The sequence below is a fragment of the Ostrinia nubilalis genome, chromosome 10, assembly GCF_963855985.1.
Source record: "Ostrinia nubilalis chromosome 10, ilOstNubi1.1, whole genome shotgun sequence".
In the NCBI taxonomy this organism is placed as follows: domain Eukaryota; kingdom Metazoa; phylum Arthropoda; class Insecta; order Lepidoptera; family Crambidae; genus Ostrinia; species Ostrinia nubilalis.
Window position 1 is genome coordinate 16,096,643 of NC_087097.1, and position 20,860 is coordinate 16,117,502.

Below are 20,860 nucleotides of genomic sequence, written 5' to 3' on the forward strand. Positions count from 1 at the left end.
TGGCGTGAGGTTCTGACCTAACCTACGCTTAGGGATGTCGTTTTTATCAACCCTTTACTCGACTGCAGAAAGGAATGTATGCTGCAGAAAGTATCTTGATGTTTTATTAATTGTGACCTCACCTATTTTTGTTGGTGTTGTTAAATTGCTCTTTATCGTCCAAGTGACAAAATCTAAAAATACATTTTAGATTTCGCATGTGCCTTCTTTCGTCTTGATACTTTAATGTTGACAAAGTTGTGACCAAAGTTTAAAACGCCGTGATAAATGGGAATCTTAAAAATCAACTAATCAGTCTGCAAACTTGTTCTAATACCGGTCTTAATTAATTTGAATCGTTAAACTCAAACGCAAATTACTCTACATGGCAAATATGGACGAAGGTAATAAGTAAAATTTAATTTGCCCATCTAGGACTGGTTCCCAGAGAAATACTTAGTTTTCAGTAGTAGTAGAGGGAGAAGGGTAAAGGCAACCCTAGGGAGACTGGTTGAGCGGAACGCCCGTCGATTGTTTAGGCAGTCACGTGACCGTGTATACGGAAACACATGGATCCTCATCAAATTGGTCTGCCTACACTGAGAATTACCGCATTTGAGTTCCACCCAGCTCATCTAGGTAAGTCAGTAGCGTCACATGCTTAACTACTAACTGTCTAAAAGCTGTGCACTAGAGAGATGGACGCTTGGGTTTTGCTACATTCAAGTTAAATTGTTCAATAAAGTTCGTCCATTTGGGAAAGTAATATTTCTACTAAGAAATAACTATGCCCAAGGGCGCAATTGCTAATATTGCATGTTGAGCAAATTTTAATTTCAAAGTAGGTAGGTATAATTTGAAATGTTATCTTTACCCGCGGCCGTACCGCGCGGTGAGGTTACTACTTAACTAAGTTTTAGAGCTTTACTTAGCTGCAGCGCAATCCGCAATGCGTTGTCTTTCACCATCAATCCTATCTATACTTGTTTAAAAATTCAAATAGTTGACCATGTGCATTGCGAGTTGCCTTATTAAATAAGTACAAGGTCTGTTATTTTAAGATGACACTGGCTTCGCTTACGCAAGCCGTATTAAAAAAGAAAAAAAAGCTGTTATCAGAAAAGCTAGTGCGACCAGTTTCCCGCGCGGGCGCTGCATCCACCGTCCGGAAGTGCAAGCCGGGAGCACACGAGTGAAACGCGACACTGACCGCGAGTGACGTCACGGCGAAGAAAGTGGCCGCCAGCGCCGCCGCCGCCGCAGTGGCCGACGCAGCGCCGCGCGCGACGCACGCCTGGCATGGACGAGCGCTAACATGTCCTTCCGGCGGCTCCTGAGCGCCGTGCGCTCGGCGCGGGCCGCGCTCACCCGCGGCGCGCCCCTGGCCGACGGCCTGCTCAAGTCCTTCATCTCGGTGCTGGTGATCCTGTGCATCGCCGTGTCGTCCCCGCCGGCGGCGTCGGCCAAGCCCTTCGCCTTCAGCTTCCCGGCGGGCTGGTCGCTGGCCGGGCTGGTGGGCGGCGCGGGCGCGCGCTCCGACGCCGCCGAGCGCCGCGAGCCCACCGCCGGCGTCAAGCCCTACACGGGCCGGCGCGTGGCCAACGACACGCTGCGCATGATCTACCACCACGACCAGACTGTCGCCGTGGTGGAGCTCGGCCCCGGGAAGCTGCTGCTCAACTGCGAGCTCATCGAGACGCAGTGAGTATTCTAACGATTTGTTTATGTTTACGAATCGCGAATTAATGCAATTCTGCACAAATTATGTAGAACATTCGCATACCGTTGACCGCATTTTTTGGAATAAATTAATATTAGAAATGCTTTTGAATCGATAGGAAAATAATTTTGATATTTGTCAGAGAGGCGCCCGTTCCATTTAATTCGTGTCACCGCAGCATTCTATCGGCGATTTCCAGTTAATTGTTTTCAATTGATCTCGCTGTCGAATAACTGCCGAACTGAATACTTAGAAGGACCATCTGAAATTGAAAATACAACGAAATGAGAAGTTTTATCTATGGAAACAATCGTCGCAAATATGTTTGAACAAATTTTTATACAGAACAATTTTGCCACCAATTTGCAGTCTGCGTCTGAATATTTTTTCAGACCACTGACATTTTTTCAGAGTAGAATCAACCTGGTTTATAAACAATCTCGGTCGGCAACAAGCTCCTTCGGAACAATCGAGCAATAAAACAGATCCCTATGGTGTGGTGGTGGCATAGACAAAGCGTACCTCCCGAGTTTTAACTTTCCACATGACAGTAGAGCCAGACACCAGACCCAGAAAAGTAGAATTCGAGAAAAGCACTAAAACCTACTATAGCAATTTTGTCGTCAAATCACATTCGCACACAAATAATATCAGTACTGAATAATTAACATTGAGTACATTAACCGACGAAGGCTTTTCAGCAGCAGACACAAACCGCCATTAAAATTTCAGTCATTATCTATAAAGCAATCGGTACTCATTTCGCTGTGGGCTGAAACATGCAAGTAATTTAGATAGTATCGAAAAAAATGTTACAGAAAATCGTTTTACCTAAGTAATCATGATTGTTTTACTACCTAGAGCAGACAATATTGCACCAATTTACGCGGATTATGTCCCTTTAAATTTTTAGTAATTTTCCAACATTGAGATAAGATTACCCTTTTGCGAGAAACTGAAGCTAAGAAACTGGTAGGAGAAGGCAACAGTTGTTTTGCCATGCAAGAATAGTTAAATAGAAAAGTCAACCTACGACACTGCCCTGAGGGGTCTTGGTAATCTATCATTTTGTCATACACGCTTTTAGAATAGAGGTGGAAAAGTTCTACGACTCGGGCAATTACTAGGAAAAGCTCAATAACGCCGATTACCAATAAAAAATGCATGAAACCGCACAATCGAAATGTCACGTGACTAAGCGAAGGTCAGGGAAACAGGGGTGATACGTTGATTAGAGCCTGTGTCTAGGTGACTCATATTTATAGCAACCTATTCAATAAATCATGCTATAATTGCTATACATAATAGAAAAAATAACAATTCTACTTTGTAAAAAAATTTTTTCTATCTAGTATTTGGAGCAAATCATTAGGGAATTTTAGCTGAACGTAGCAGGTGTTATTGAACATCGATTTTCAAAAATACGGAAGCTTCAGAATCAGCCTCAGAACTGCACATGAAGTCTTCATTCACTCCGCGTCGTCGCATATCGAATTGCCCATTAAATCTGACCCATCCATGGTTACAGTGCTATAGTTGTTACCGTGCACGAGATATTAGAAGAAAAAGATACTTGATAGTGGATCTTTCAATTGTGTTGTGTGTGTTGCTTCTAGACTATACGTTCTACACATGCCAGTTGTTTTGCATACATTCGTGTTTTTTGGATTTGCTTTTACTTTATGGACTTAACCATATGCTTAGATGTTCTATTCAGTCTACAACAATGTATTATTATAACCATCAATCATTACAGCTAGAGCAACTCCTACATAGCTATCATGGTAATGATGTCAGGGTCGACAGGGACCGCAGGACCCTTGACTGTAAATTGGTGTTATATTATGCCCTTTCCTACACTTTCGATCCAATAATTTACTCAAGCAACAATGTGGTTGATGCTTAAGAGTCTATAGAAAGCTTTGATTGGGTCAAGGTTTAAAGCCCTACTTTACTTTGAAAACCTTATAATTTTTCTTTTAATTCGTCCCTTTTTTCCGGGAAGGAAATGTAGCGCCACCCTTTTCTTTGTTTTATTCTGTGGTTTCTCGTACTCATTTCCATATTTCTGGCTCTGGATTCGCACTATCGCGCAGTCACAAGTTTGTCAGTGTAGCTTAGAAGCTTGCCTGGACATTATGGGACTAACGTTACTCATAATGACTACCGTCGCAGTTTCGTTTGTTTTTTCGCCAATAAATTCACATGGGAATTTTTCCATAGGCTTCCGCTTGAATTAAAGTCCATAGAAATACAATTTGCATTGCGTTAAATAGAAGAAAATGGCCTCAAATTACTTAAAACTGGCTTGTGTAGCGTGAGCAACAGACGGACGTGTTCTGGACAACCATAATTCAGTACCTACTACAATTATTACAAGTTTCCTAGATTCTCTTAGGTATAAGACAAGTTGTTTCCTACTTGCTTAATGGTATACATTAACATGGCATCGACGAAAGCGCTAGGTCTGAAAACATGCGTTAGAAAGGAAATAAAATGAGAAAAGACTAATATGCAGCTGCGGACATAAAGTTTATTATTTTATGTAACGAAAATAACGAAAATTCAGAATCAAATTTAGTTAGTAACTACATTCTAAAACATTAAAATGAAAAATGAGCTAATTATCGATTCGAATATGCCACGTTCGTGTTCGAATCGATTAACTTATCAGAATTACAAATCGATCGAAATAACTTGTCATTCGATCATTTTAAACATGTCATCTGTACCTCTAGTAGGAAAAACTTTCGAGTTCGTTTCGTTGCGTATTCAGTGTCATCGAAAAATTTTGTATGAAAAATTAAACATCGCCCCCTAGGGCGGCTATAATATAGGGGGCGCTGTTTAATTTTTCATACAAAATTTTTCGATGACACTTTGAATACGCAACGAAACGAACTCGAAAGTTTTTCCTACTAGAGGTACTGAAACTGAGGCAGGTTGACGTTTTTTCGCTTACAAAAATTTCATATTTTGCTAGGTATATTGGCAATGACCTCTTAAAATCTAATAATAACTTGTGAAAAATAACAATTTGAAAAGGATATAGGTATCATTTAATTCGACATAAATTGGGTAAATAGCCCCACTTAACTCGATATTGCGAATAAATATCATTAAATTAAAAATCTTCCTCTTTTGTTCAGGGTTGAGCTGATTAAAGATGTGTTGTACTTACTTATTTTATTTACTAGATCACGGAAGTTTTCAACAAGGGGAAATTCCCTTGAAAACATCCAGATCTAAATTGAACCGAACCTTGTTTATCACCCGAGAGATCTTGATCACAATTTTATTATTATGAATTGAATTCTCGTGTTTTTAGTCATCCTGTTTTTGTGATCTCAGAAGCCCTATTGTAAAGATGTTGATACTATTACCGTGTTGATACCTACTTTTTTCCAGTTTAGTAAGGACTTGAAGTGGAATTGAAAGTAAGCATGTCAAATCGGACTCCTGGGTAATCAATCAATCAATCTTCTGGATTTGGAATTGGACTGGGTGTTTTCTATGTATAATATGTATGTATTTACAAAAAAAAAGTATTTAAGTATGTTTATATCCGTTGTCTAGTACCCATAGTAGGTACAAGCTTTGCTTAGTTTGGGACTAGAAGCGCAGTGTAAAATGTCCAAGGATATTTATTTATTTATTATTATTATTACCAGGATCTTTATGAGACGTTTTGAACAGACGCCAAATTTCTACCGTGCAAAGTTAGCACTGCCCTTTGTCCCGTTCTTTCGTTCTCTATCGTACCATTTCTATACTCATGTGATCGTACTATAACGCACGTCATAGCAATCTTCATTAATATGCGTACATTATACACGCTATCTAGACTGTGGGTAAAAGACCTTCAACTTCGAGCGACAGCTGTAGATCTTGTCTAATCCACAGGAAACCCTGAGGACTACACGCATCCGCATCTTGACCGAGAATTTGATCCAGGTCAGGATATGGATGCTTGTAGACCAAGTCCTAGGCTAATTGTAACACAGACCACACGAAACGGCCTTTAAATCAATCTTCAGTCAACATTAGAGCATTTTGTCACATTGAATGCGTTTTGAGGTCTGTGGTCAGGTCAAATGAACGCAGCCCGCACCTGTTAGTTGCGTTCTTTGCTCGTGCGCCCGCACTGTCAGATCACATCACTACAAAATGCATAGAGACCGACAATGTTGTTCATACATGATGCGGTCTGCGTTCACTTTGACCTTATCGCAGATCGCAGAACGCATACAATGTGGAAATCTTTTATGCAACACTTCCGTGCTAGGCAGTGATATCCTGCTATATGATTGACCATTAATGCCTGCGCGCGCGTCGGCCCATAGTTCCTTGCGAACCTTCGCGCGGAAACTCAGCGATTTAGCATTTTTCGCCCATCATCATAGCACTTTATCACTTGCGACATTTCCTTTAATACGCGGTTTGTGACGCCAAAGCGCCGGCGCACGCTTCCCTGCGCGAATTGAACACGATTAAGGAGTTACAACTTCCTCTGAGATTTATTAACTTTAAGGATTTAAACGTAAGTGCTCATACGCTCTGTTTTTTTTTTCGTTTAGTGACAATAAGTGGAGATATTTTTTTGTTTAGGCCAGTTTTTTTATTTGTGTGTTGCTACGTGCCTACAAACATAATAGGGCATCGTAAAATATTGTGATTGTAATAATCGTAAATAAATCAATTTAAAATACCTAAATAGCAACGGAAATAAAACAAGGATAAATACGAGTAATTTTATATTTTGAGAGTTCATTATTGCGTAAACGTAAATTGTAAAATTAACTCTGAATTTTGATTTAACGCACCATTTAACGTATTCTATAGATTTGTATCTGGTCAAAAATCATTATGAATAACATAGGTTCATTATTGAAATATTCCATCGAGGTATCCATCAACTAAATAAAAAAATCGTAATGATTTTCACATAATTTTACAGCAAGTCAGTGCTGGATCATTTAAATAATAATGTATTATTATTGCGAAATGTTAATGCGTCACTCTGACATAATGTTGGTTTAAATTTAACTGAGCCCTTGAGCCCGAGGCAATAGGGCCAACAGGTCGCATCGTTACCTAATGTGTCACAAGTTCACAACACATTCACCTAGACTGGGTTGCACCACCTAACTTTGACCGTAACTATAACGTTAACCGGTGTTTTTTGTATGGAGTTTGACAGATTTTTGACGTTTGTCAAAGTTAAAGTAAGATGGTACAACCCAGCCTTAATCTTTATTCATTAGCACAGATGCTATTTTGCATATTCATGTAAATATCACGAAATAAGATATTACAACTAAATTACACAAATCGTAACGACGAAACAGAAAACATTTGAGCAGAAATTGAGTGATATTTAAAAGAGTACATTGGGTCGATAACTCAATATACTTAACACTTTTGGGCATGGAATGATTAGAAGATTCGTAGTAAAGAAGGTATTGTCATAGTTAAGCTGATTAGCAAGTTAGAGTCGAATGTCGATACTAAGCCGAAGGATCGTTGACCGATTAGGAAGGTTTCATTCCCCGTGATTATCTGTAAACTGCAAAACATAAATGCATATTGTTCGGTTGATATGCCTGGTCAGATGATCTTTGCAATCGTAAAATGATTAGAAACATCAGTAAAATTATCATCATCATCATTAGTCTCGTCTACAGGAGCACGATCCTCTCTAATGAGCAATCAGAATTGTAAAGAAGAGGAGAGGAGACTAGAGTCGGGAGCTAAGTGTTTTTTTAATGTTCTTCTAACTCTTGAGTATATGAAATCCATTAGATTTTACTAACTATATCACACAAGGTTAGTGATTTAGTGGAGGATATCGTCGCAAGGACACCAAGGACGTGTAAATCGATACCCTCCCTGAATCCTTTATGCGCGGGAGTTGTTAGTATGGGCGGAGCGTCGTGAATTATTTAGTGCGTATTCTCGATGCGTCTCTAATAACTTTCCCCTTTATTTGTAGAACAATAGCCTCAGCTGTTTGCATTCGTAATGAGCTGTCTAATCACGATGTTAACCTTTGAGAATTACACTAGTAAGCCGATCGTCTTTGCGTGGAAATATTTAGAACAATTTAATTTATTGGATTTCTAAATTTCATCACCTATCATTGTGTGACAGATTTGTGTTCGGAAAACTGTTGTAAATTCATCTAGCTTTTGTAATCTTACCTTATCTATCATGTAATTGATTAATTTATGAACCATAAACTTTATGTTTGATTGTGGGTTTCAATAGGATTTTTCAGTAATGATTGCTTTGAAATTTATAGAGTCAATACACAAAACTCTATAATCCTTTGATTAGCTAAGCCATAATTTATACGCTTCTATTATGGCGGCTCATAAAGTATGTTGATATGAGTAATATCCCACACTTTGGAAGAAGTGCCCTCCGACGCGATGGTCTAGCTAGGCACCTAGTTAATTTGTTTTTTTTTCTAACGCTCTTGTAATAGAGGCACACGTATGGCGAGACATATATTACACAGTGCCAGCCAACAACAAGTAACTATATAACAGGTGTTGTGACCGCCACATGAAAAATAATAAATCAATTATGTCGGTACCATGAAATCGATACCCTACAGGTGGAGGACAATGTTAATAATTTTCAATGACAAAGCTATGAAAAAGTTCAAGTTAAATATTTTAAATCGAACAACATAAACGTACCTACCAAAACAAATGTAGAGGCCTGTACTAAAATAACAAATTCCCATTTTGAGATTGAAGAATGGATTGCCCGTGGTAAAATCTTGCATTTGTGGTTTATAACAATGTGCAATCTTGAATTTATTGCCTTCCTGAGGGTCGAGTTAGCCTATTGAGTATAAATCATCTTTTTGTGCAGCCAAGAGTGGAGGAAAAAAATATACTTGATTATCTATTGTTAAAGCCTTTCTCAGTGGAGCTAGATGACTTCAGGATGTAGAGTGTGGACATGTCAATTTGCAAAGTCCATCTGCTTTGAAAATGTTCGTTCGTTTCGACCCAATGACATCCACTGCTGGACAAAAGCCTCCCCCAAGGATTTCCATAACGACCGGTCCTATCTGCGCTGCCCACATCCAGGTACTTCCGCGGCCTTCAACAGATCGTTGATCCACCTAGTGGGGCATGCCCACACTACTTCCTCCGGCCTGTAGTCGCCACTCGAGAAATTTTCTGCCCCAGTGGCCATCAGCTCTAAGAGCTACGTGCCCGCCCACTGTCACTTGGTTTTAGCAATTCTGGGAGTTGGAAAATGTAGTCTCTTGAAAAGTAACTTACTATTTGACATGTAACTGTCCATCCTCGCACGAACCTTGTCTGAAGCGCTGAGCGATCTTGTTTCAGACACAATGGTGGCATGCGAACGGCTCAATCAGCCGACAAAGCGGCTCCATTGTGTGCGCCGGACGCGCTAGTCTAGATCCGAGGTCTGGATTTTGACCTGACTAGCCGCAAGCTAACTCTGTGGCACTGATTACAATGTAACACGCTAAAAACGAGCAAATCTATCATATGATTTTGAACTATACGACCGTCATTCTTTCAGATAGTGATTGTGTCTCTACATCTCTTCATTTCGACCCCTGTTTTAATAAACTATGAAATTCAGTGAGATTTTCTTTCAAAAGTGACATTTTGGTCAAGGCAATAAAGCGTCAAAGGTCAACAACTGCTATTACAAGCTAAAATCTAATCAAAACATTATTTTTCCGTCATCATTTCATCAAGAAAAAGGGCGTAAGTTTCTAGAAATAAATGGACTATGAAGAAGAGCTAGACACCTAGTCATACCGGTTCCACTCTCTAGCCGAATATCTCCCCTACGTGGTTATTATCGCGCGATCGCATAACACAATCGCGATCGTTACAGACATTAGACAACGTAAACGCTTTGTATGTACATTGTATGGAAAACTTAAAGCTTTCTCGCCTCTCTCTAAATTAACATGTCTAAATAATTAGCATCAAGGCATTTAAGTCAATCACGTAGCCATTAATTCAATTGTATTTAAAAAAGCTTTCTTATTTTATTTTCATTACTTAATTTTTTAAATTGATTCAGTAGATGGGCAAATATACCACCCTGCAGAAGACCACATCACCTCATCGAGAGAAGCTTTCTTTTTAAAATGCATGTTTGATTAATTTAAGCACTTTAAAATGATGGTCAAGTATTCAACCATGCATTTAAATATTGAAATTCGATTATTCTTGAATCTTGAGCGTGTCGTTGAGCTACGGACCTTAAGGCTCTTCCCAAGCATTTCTTACATTATCAGCTACTTAAAACAGTGAAGAACCAAATTGTTCTAAAATAGATCACAATACGGTTCAGCTTGCATGCTCGGCAACGTGAAGCCGTGTATTGTCCGCTAATGTGATAACTGGAACGCTTTCTCGTCGTGTGCCACGCCCGTATGGAACTTCACACTTCATTTAACTACTGTTTCTTTCTACGAGTATGTTACAAATCTTGGAATACGACTCAATTTTGGAGAAAGTTCACGAGAGTGCTTTGGATTTCTTATTTTGGGTGAAGCTAAAGGGTTTTCGACGCATCTTACCTAAAAATCTCGTCTAAGCATAATAATGTTTCCTTTCATAGGAATCAATATGAAATAGGTATCTTCTGTACTCGTAGTAGAGAGCAATACTTGCAGGCTGTAAGTTATTGGTTTCTATACATAGGTACAAGTCCTAGGCTCGTATGATCGTTATGTCATCTTCAATTCAATTAATTACAGAACTTTCTCTTCATCCTCCGCCTGACTCAGACATGTCAGTCGGCGAAACTTTCCTCCCTTAATCAAGTCACGTTCTAGAAGTGTCAAGTCTGGTCTAGATGCCGAGGGGAGGGGCAGCCATGATTGGATCATTGGATGATTGCGGGCAGGAATCTGACGGGGTTATGCAACGTGGCCGCGAAGTGGCCAAGAGCAACCATGTTCATTTATGCCTCATGTCATTTGTTATTAAATATTAAATTTTGCATAGATCATTGTGAGTGAAGTACATCGGCTTCTATTCACAATTTTACAAACAGCATATTTTTGGAATTACCTTTGTTACATGACAATAATAACGAGTTTATAAATATTTCAGCATTATTGCACGCGTCATGATCACGGAACAATAAAATCAATTCTAATGTTGCTAGTTATTAGTGACCATGAATGTTTTAATGTAGGCCACTGCCACTGTCAATCAATAACCCATCGCCATTGAGAACCAAGATAGAGTGGTTTTGTTAAATAATAGCACTTCTATTTCTTGCCGTTGTTATAAAACAAAGCTACTTATTACTCGTATGTGTCGTCATTTTGGTTCCTCTTGGCCAATTCAGTAGTCAAATTAAGTAACTATCTGGTAAAATTTCACATTGTTATGTAAGTTTTTCGTAACCTCATGAGCTCACTCGAACCTCTTTATCTTGCAACATTTTTTTCTGGTTTTCATCAAAAAGATAAATCATAATCATGCCTTTTTAAATCCTTCTTCATAGACTGTTTCTTCAACATTTTCGCACAATCGTGTTGATTTTCAGGAATTCAAATGCAATGCAATACAATCTTCTCCTATTGTCTCGACTCGGCACGTTCGGAATCAGAATAAATCCTTTATCGATCAAGATTACTTACAAGATCTTAGAATTTTTAGTGTAAAGGCAAGACTAATTGAATTAAAGAATATTTACTATCGTCAGCTTTCATCGTAGAGTCACGCGCGCTTGGTTCCGTGCGGCATGCCCCGTCAAATTGCTCGCGCGATTTGCGAGGGCTAACACGTGAGCGATACAGACGGACAATCTCTTTTATTGTTACAGCACGTTTGTGATACCATTGGCTCTCTCCTCAGCAGACGATGATTCAACCTCGTCAGTTCCGTCTGACTACGTAATAATACGATGTAGAGTAATCTGAACAGTGACCTTCTGAGATTCACTAAAATCATGAGCATTTCATTGGCTTCAGTCTTGAGCGGATAATCCGACAGATTTTGAAGCAGATAAGTTATTTAATAGACGCAACTACTTACCATACAGAATCGTATGGCTGTTAAAACCAGACCAGGTTTTCTAGTTTGTGACAGGTTTGATTTTCAGGTCTTGAAAAGCGAACCTTTCCCAAACTAGAGCCGACTGGTTTTGGGAGAATCTAAAATGGAATATTCGCATGAATATCTTGCGTGGATTACACAAGCGATAATAGGTAGAGTCCCCGTTAGAGAGTATTACCAGACCAGATCAGTATCGGATGGCTGTCCTAGCTACAATCAGATCACCGAAATAGGTGATAGGTAATGTGATTTAACAAAAACATGGTTTTGCCAGGGTCTTATGACGTGTGTGTGGTCAATAATGTGGTTTAAGATAAACCCACGCTCTGCAAATAAATAGGAAGTTGACGATACCGACTTTATTGAGAGATTATTATAATCATTTTCTTCCTTTTTGACCAAATGTAAATCTAATAAATGAACTCAGGCCAAAATCTATCGACCCCAGAAAGAATTCAATTGGTAAATGACCAATTGATTTGATTCTTTACCAGTCAATGTATCTTGGGGAGCTTTCAAGAATATTTTAGCTGGTAAATGGAAGTTAGCTTTGTATGTAACCATAAATAAATATCTAATACTGACGACTGAGTTAACATACCTAACATAAAATCATATCTAATTTAACTTAAAATTGGTCTTAATGGCAATGGTCGCAGCAGTCAAATTGTGAAATATGGAAATCTAGCCCAAGGATGTCTGCTCGACGTGGCTAGAATCGGCTAAATTAAGAACTTCGACTTCGCTTAGCAAAGCCAACGTCAATTACGTGGCTTTTTGCTCATTAGCATTCTTACCTAATATTGTGTCCTTTCGGCAATTAAATTGGCTATGAAATCCACTTGCATGGACTTGACTCTCAGATCTTGTCTAACCAGATTCTATAACTAAACTTGGAATTAACTGGTTGGGTTATGTAAGTATGATAAATACTAAAGCCTATTAATGCTATTGAAAATGACATAAACGACTAATTCCTAGTCTGTTTATGTGCATCCTAATAATGTTTGTTCGTAATAATCGCGCACACTTAAGTTCATAACATATTTTTTTTGCACATTAACGGTTCGTTTACTTGAAATTCGACCTTGTTTATCTTCGGTACTTAAATATTTATAGTTATTTGATTTATAGAATTAGCAAACGCTACTTGATTTATTAAATTAAATACCTAGTAATTAAGTATGTCTAGTTTCCCTTTTTACGGAATCATTAGCTGTTGGCTGCATTCCCGCACATGTTTTTCAATCACTAGGTTGTTGTTGACACTGCAATTTCTATTCCATTATCCTGAGGTAGTCAAGCATGAGTTATGTCCAGCTACCGACATAAATAAACTACGTACCTTATGCACTTCAAGTTCTTCCGTCAAATTGTGCACTTGTACATGATCTAATCTTACGTAATCGTTCGTACCATTACATGATGGGACGATGGGACCATGGTTAGCAGAATCGCCTTGACTGTGGGTCGTATGACAATGATGAATGTGACATATCGTGCATCAACGCTCGAATTAACTACTGGCGCAACCAGTCGAACATTAAATTCGAACTTCTATGTTCTTCTGAATAAGTTCTTTGCGGGTCCAATGACAGTTCAACTTTCCCCCGCCCCGGGACAAACTTGACCTTCACTAGTTGTGTTTATTAACTGTCAAGCTGTAGATCCTGGTTACACAGGAGTTGCAGTGGTGGGAACGAGAAGTAAAAATAGTTACATACTGGCGCAAAAACCTGTGCTGCATTTCAATTTTACAGTGATAAGTATACCGTGTAAACAAGGCATTAAAGTCGGCCATTTACAACCCAAAGCTTAGGCCTTTCGGAATATTAGAAACGTGTACCATACATTCCGGAAATCGTAAAAGCAATGGCGGATACATAAAATAAATTGATTTCTGCCGCAGCTTTCTCACCAACAAAGGAAGGAGAAACTGCTTCGGGGTCAGATACACTAATTACTTAGCAAGAACAAAAGATCTCACTAACAATAGTGTACAAGCACCGGTGGACTTTTACAAAGTTCGCCTATGGAAACTTATTCGCACAATAATTGAGTTGTATTCTTCATGCCATTGTCGTGTGAAATGAGAATTGGTGAGAATGGAGTGTAGTGTAGTGCAGATGTGTATGTCATTCTATGGTTGAAGATTCCGGATGAAGCTCGCTTACATTCATCCACCAGATATCACTTTCCATCAGCCGAGCTAGGAGCCTAGGATGCGTGCGCGCGTGATAAAATCTTATCGACGATTTTAGACTACAAATGTTTGGGCTTATCGCGTAAAATCGATAAAATGGCGCGATAACGTGCATCCTAGGCCTATTAGGGGGGATGCAGATCATAAACTTCCCCGTTATGGGTAAAAAATAATTTCAGAAAATGGTGGTTCAAACTCAATAAAATCAGCAAACATTTGGCTATGAAGAAACATGCGATAAATTATTACCTTTTTTTCATTCATACGACGAATTAATTCACGTAAGCAAATACTCGTTTATTGCAAAAGCAATTTATTGCTACTTTTAGTTAATCAATGTTTTTATTAGCGTGTAAGTACTTACACGAGCTATGAACATGCAATCGCTTTATTGAAAGTGTTCATTAGTTCTGCTGTCAACAACTTAGCAACAAGTTAACACATTATGTAAGTTACCTCGGACAAACACTACTCGTATCTACAAACACTAGGATCAATGCTAGCACTGCACATCAAGCATAAGTAGCGATAAATAAATAAAAAATCAACCAAGTGATGACCAGGGAATCTTAAGAAATTATTGAACCTGGGACCGCTAGTCGCTTCGCTAGTTGTGCGCTTCGCTCTCTGAAACTATTTGAATTGAAAATTGTCTCGTTTGTATTTGTCCAAGGGGGGCGGCGGTTTTAAGTGTTAACTTCTTAAGAAATCGAAAGTTGATGTAAATCTCGTGTAAGGTCTCAATTAGGACTTCGCATTTGTTTTGTTACTGTGTAAGCTATGTTTACTAACCATCTATATATTATCTAGTCGCTAAATGTCAACATTAACCAACCGTAAATGCCGTAAGGTAGGTGCATATGACTTGCGCGAGCTTTCCAAACAAAAAGCGTTATCTCACTTTGTTTACCAACTTTGTCAAGTCAAGCGGACTCGCGACCTAGCCCAGCTGGAACAGTGAGGCTCGGGTGAAAGTGAAGCGTGGGTCAACGCTCGGATGTTATAACATGTGACCTTACTGCAGCGATACTGTGAAACTGTATCAGTGGGTAGGCCGTAGGATTCAGTAGGATGCAGGAAAAGGTAGGAGAAGGGAGAAACTATTCTTGTTTGGACTCATTTAACTATGAGCAGCATGCAGCATCATGGCGCCCAAACATTTCTTAAAGCGTGGAAAAAATGCATAAAACTGCACACCCGTCGCTGTGTTCAGACGACGGGTTACCTATGTTATGTGGGGCTCTCTATCAGAAGGCCTACTGATACATCCAAGAAAGTCCTTCTTTCTGAGCGTAGGAAAAACCGGGAAACAAATCAAACTCTACGAAACCGTTCCTTACCGAATAGGGATAGGAAAAAGTAAAAAAATATCACGTGATATTTTAACGACTTAAATATATTTTTGTTATTTTTTATGATTGAATAATAAAACAACTATCAAATAAATTTATTTGAACAATTAATATTTATATTAATTGTAAAACACAATTAATTTTTATATTAATTGTGTCTCAAATCGCCTATAAATCATACCTCTTTTGTTTTGTTACAGCGATGAAGAAGACACAGCGAGGCTGCTGCGGCAGCTGAGTCGGATCAACAGGCCTCTTGGAGTCACATTCCCGCAGATGATCAAACTAATGAGTCAATGCCAGCAGGTAAATTCATGTCATATATTTTTAAAAGTCTAATATGAAATATGAAACTTTTTACAAGAAAAAAGGGTTAAATTATGAGTTGTGGTAAAGCGAGCAAGCTCCCAACTAAAATAGTTGTGATTAGTAAATATTTGATGTAATAACGGACTGTTAATAATAATAAATAACGAATTAGCGGCTACATAACGATGTAATGTTACATAAAGCAAAAATATGTCGTAATAACTGTTTAAGGCAATTAAAGAAACAACATTTAACCTGTACTATGTGTATTACTTAAAAATAAATAAACACGCGTCGCAGTCACTTACAAAGACTATTTATTATGTGTAATTATTCTTTTGTATGTAGTGGCACTTATCAAATTACTGTATAATATTATAATGTGTCATTCGTTTCATAAATTATTATTGCTAAAACTAAACGTAGCAGTTTATACGACTCATTAAGCAAGTTTTTAAATAGATTATTATACGCACTGTTAATTATTTCATAATAAATAATGTGACGCTTCGTATAATATACATAGATGTTTTTTTTATTATCCACAACGAGGAAGCTCTTGGCCTGTATCTCACCTGATGGTTTCGCATAATATCGATTTACTGGGTTAGCAATATAGGGTTATTGTTTCTTGATGTGGCAAGCGTCTATTACGAATTCAGAGCATGTAAGAAAGACTTCAAGGTAAGCGAATAGACAAAGGCCTAACGCCTCGTAATGCCATTAGATTTGGTAGATGTTGTACAGTTGAAAATATGTTTTACAGACGATACATATCCAATTAAACATAGGAAGTGAAGTGGTATGCTATAGGTACTACATAATAATAATATAAGTAGTTGTAACAGTTGTAACAGGTGCTATAGTGGCACATAACAATATATTCTGATGTGCTATCTAATGTACCTATGTATTATGAATAGGTAAATAAATACAAAACACGATCCAATAGTGACTCGTAGAGCTTAGTGGCACATAGGTTTCACATTACGTATTAAAGCAGAAACTGTCCGCCTACGGTTTCACAGGTTCTTTTCTTAAATGGTTGGATTCTTACTTGTCTAACAGGCATTTTTACGTGGTAGTCAATGGTTATAAGTCTAACATCTTTCAAATAACCTCAGGTGTACCTCAAGGGTCACATCTGGGACCGGTTCTATTTAACATCTTCATCAATGACCTGCCCGAATGCTTTAGTCATTCTACGCCATACTTATTTGCAGATGACCTTAAATTAACACGGACGGTGGAAAGACTGGAAGATGCCTTACTGCTCCAAAGCGACATTGACAAACTGCTATGTTGGTGCGCAAACAACGGCATGGAACTTAACATTAAAAAATGCTCACAAATTACTTTTACCCGGAAGATTAAACCATTTGTTCATAGTTACTCCATGAACGGTTCACCCCTCAATGTAGTTGATATTGTAAGGGACCTAGGAGTCCTGATTGACAGAAAGCTAACATTTGTCCCACACATCGATGCAGTCATCAAGAAAGCGTCAAAATGTTTAGGCTTTATAATGCGAAATTCCAAATCATTTAGGAAAGCAGAAACTAAGATTACTCTATTTAATTCACTGGTACGTAGTTTGATTGAATACTGCTGTGTCGTGTGGCGCCCTCATTATGCTGTACACAGCCTCAGAATAGAGCGAATACAAAAACGCTTTCTTTACCATTTAGCTTACTCTGCAGGCATTGCCAAAAGGGTTGATGGATATGCTTCACGACTCGATTACTTTAAAATAAAAACTTTAGAGAGCAGAAGAACCATTCATGACATATTATTTTTGTCTAAAGTCCTAAATGGTAATATTAACTGTCCAGATCTTCTATCCAAATTTAAATTCAGAGTTCCCACAAGGTATCCCAGAAATCCCATCAATTTTCTATATCCTCCTTTCCGTAAGACGGTACTGGGCTTTAACTCACCAGTCCCGAGGCTCTGTAAGCTTAATAACAATATTAATGGGGATATAGATATTTTTTGCACCTCTTTGAACAGGCTTAAATACCAACTTCATCATCTAAATTAATGTTGATGAGCCTCACTTTTTTAATATTATATATATATTTATTATATACACCTTTAAAAGTGTACCGTGTCAATCTTTCATGCATGCAGTGTTTACCGTACTATTATTGTGCACTTAGTTCTAAGTTATTGTTATCTAATTTTTTGTAAGCATTGGTGTAACAATTATTGGTAAACCAAATAAATAAAATAAATAAAAATAAATAACAATATATTCTGATGTGCTATCTAATATACCTATGTATTACGAATAGGTAAATAAATACAAAACACGATCCAATAGTGACTCGTAGAGCTTCGGCAGCCTTAAGAACTTTCCCTGTGCGTTCAGGGAAAATTGTGAAAGCTAATAGCATTTCCAACCAAGTTAGTACCATAGCGTTCCGACCCATATCAGCTTATACTATAAATGATGGATAATTTAGTAACATTGGGTTAACAATTTCTTCACTTAGAGATGTATTGAAATAGCTCTGAAACTTTCAGCACTTTTTGTATTAAGATATGAGTAACGAGAGTACTAAGTATTATGCTGATAAAAAGCGTAAATAGACAACTGTATTTTTATCAATCAGGAATCAGGTAGTTTTTTTATTGCTCGATTAATTGGCAATGCAATGCTCGGTGTTTCTTTACGAGATCGAATCAGAAATGAGGAGATCCGTAAACGAACTAAAGTCGCTGACATAGCCCGACGGATCAGCAAGCTGAAGTGGCAGTGGGCAGGGCACATAGTACGCAGAACTGACGGCCGATGGGGCAGCAAGGTTCTGGAATGGAGGCCACGTACCGGAAAACGCAGCGTGGGACGTCCACCCACAAGGTGGACCGACGACCTGATAAAGGTAGCGGGAAGGCGCTGGATGCAGGCCGCTACCAACCGTGCGATGTGGAAGTCATTGGGGGAGGCCTATGTTCAGCAGTGGACGTCCTGTGGCTGAAATGATGATGATGATGATGATGAATTGGCAATAAAGTAGGTCTCAGGTACCGACATTACATAAATTTTAGATGTATCCTTTAGTTAGTCATTACTACTTTTAAGGCCACTTATGACTTGATTTCTAAGAACATGCAGCTAACATCAAGGTTAAACATTTTTGCAACATTCTAATAATGCAGCCGGAAAAAAGGACCGCAACTCTTGGAACAGCTACTAATATCGTCTTATTGTAAAGGTTTTAGACTTAAGAACTGAACAATTACATTACTGAATAAAGAGTCAATAGATCGGTATTCTATAAGGTTGGAGATGCAGAGAACGCCTATTAATTAACTTATTACCATGTAACCTGTAGGTATTCCAGACCTTTAAAGCATTAATTGTATTAAACGTTTATGCAAAACTAAACATATGAATATGTCGTCTCTGTACATCCATTTTAATGAACCTAAGCTTGAATGAAATGAGAATACCTAATGGATACACTGTAGTTACCCGCTATTTATTGTTATTAATTGGTGATTGACTGCTTCCCTGACTTTTAATTTGGATGTGTTGCAGGTGGAAGGAGTAGAGGCATCGGATGAGACGAGAAGACCGTTACCAGGAGCCATAAGGGGAGAGTGGCGGCCTGAGGGTGCCGGAGAAAACGCAGCGAGAGCCCGTCTGGACGCCGGTGGTGCCCACGCCGGATTGCTCGGTGGTAGCCCCTTGACGCTGCTGCAGGGGATTATCCCTGGTAAGAGAACAAGTCGATCGCTTAAAAAGTGAAAATTGAAATGAAAAAGGGTTTTCCATGCATAGACCTCAAACTACCATGATAGGTACTTTTTATTCACTTCAATCAATGGTTGGTTACGAATGTTTCGATACTTCACATTGAATAGTCACTACTCACTTTTGCTTACATTTACCTAATTCTGAAGAACTTCTAAAGAATAAAGTCTGCATTTCTATCTACATTGAAGTACATACGGGCCATACGGCATCTTAGGCGTCTATTTTTATCCAACTTATTTTTTTTTTTTTTTTTTCGATAAAAATAATGCTAAAAAAATATTCCATTAACTTACAGGTACAAAATGGTGCGGCACGGGTGACATAGCTGCTGACTACCACGACTTAGGTGCCGATCGTCGCCTCGACCGATGCTGTCGGACGCACGACTTGTGTCCCACGAAGGTGCGGGCCTTCTCCCAGCGATACAACCTCACAAACAACTCGCTGTACAGCAAGTCCCACTGCACCTGTGACGACATGCTGTTCGACTGCCTCAAGGCCACCAACACCTCGGCTTCGCACCTCATGGGCCACATCTACTTCAACCTAGTTCAAGTGCCTTGCTTAGAAGACTTCCCAGCTGGAAGACATTTCAGAGACGCTAAGCAGGGCTTTTAATTACTCATTAGCGAAATAACTTTAAGCGCCATCTAGTAGCGATGTTGTTGATGTCTCTTGCACAGAGTTTTGTTGTATGTTTGTTGCATTTGAAATCCACGTGTAAATAATTAAATTAATATATTCTTCTACGTTAACATTAGTTATCAAACTGTGATATGTCTGTGCCTTTATTAATGTGTAGACGATGGCGCTCGAAAAAATGAAAACAAATAATTTTTTAATTGTATGTTAGTTAAGAAATTAATTTATTTGTTGCAATAACTAATTAAATTTCACGAAAAAATAAACTGTACTCTAGTACTTTACACATAAGAACTATAGTTTATCAAACGACTATTTGTAATTAATTACCAAGAACGATAAATGTGAACCAAATAAAATATATTTATTTTAAATGTTTTATAAATTCGTTTTATTTTTACTTATCAGTTGTGTTACACATGCATCAAGTTACAACTCTTTCATCTTTTAAACCTCGCCCTAAACTCCAATCGTGAACTACCCAATGATATTACAGAACTATTTTTATATAATATCATTGGAACTACCCTAAGCCACTTATCACCAATTTAATTAAATAGGTAAACCAGAAAGCTGCATAAATCATAATGGAGTAGTTTCCATTTTTTTCTATTAATAAAACATGAAAATATAAGTAAAACCAACCAATAATATTTATGAAAGAATCGTGAAAATATCTCTACAAATAAAGAAGTTACAGATGATAGAGAAGCTAAAGATGCGCTTAACAAATCGCACCCTTAATAATGAATGGGCACAACTCCAAAATTCAGTTTTTTGGGAAAAGCCAAAAAACCAATCGGCGGATCGCGG

At 38.3% G+C, this 20,860-nt stretch overlaps 1 protein-coding gene across 1 annotated transcript; it reads left to right on the top strand.

The window, feature by feature from the left end:
- The first annotated feature begins 1,264 nt into the window (after positions 1–1,264).
- On the top strand, positions 1,265–20,432 carry LOC135075361 (uncharacterized). Its single transcript, XM_063969806.1, has 4 exons — positions 1,265–1,680; positions 15,534–15,639; positions 19,187–19,364; positions 19,701–20,432. Exons 1-4 carry the CDS (start codon positions 1,295–1,297, stop codon positions 20,021–20,023), a joined length of 993 nt encoding a protein of 330 aa, XP_063825876.1. The 5' UTR covers positions 1,265–1,294; the 3' UTR covers positions 20,024–20,432.
- Positions 20,433–20,860: the final 428 nt, after the last annotated feature.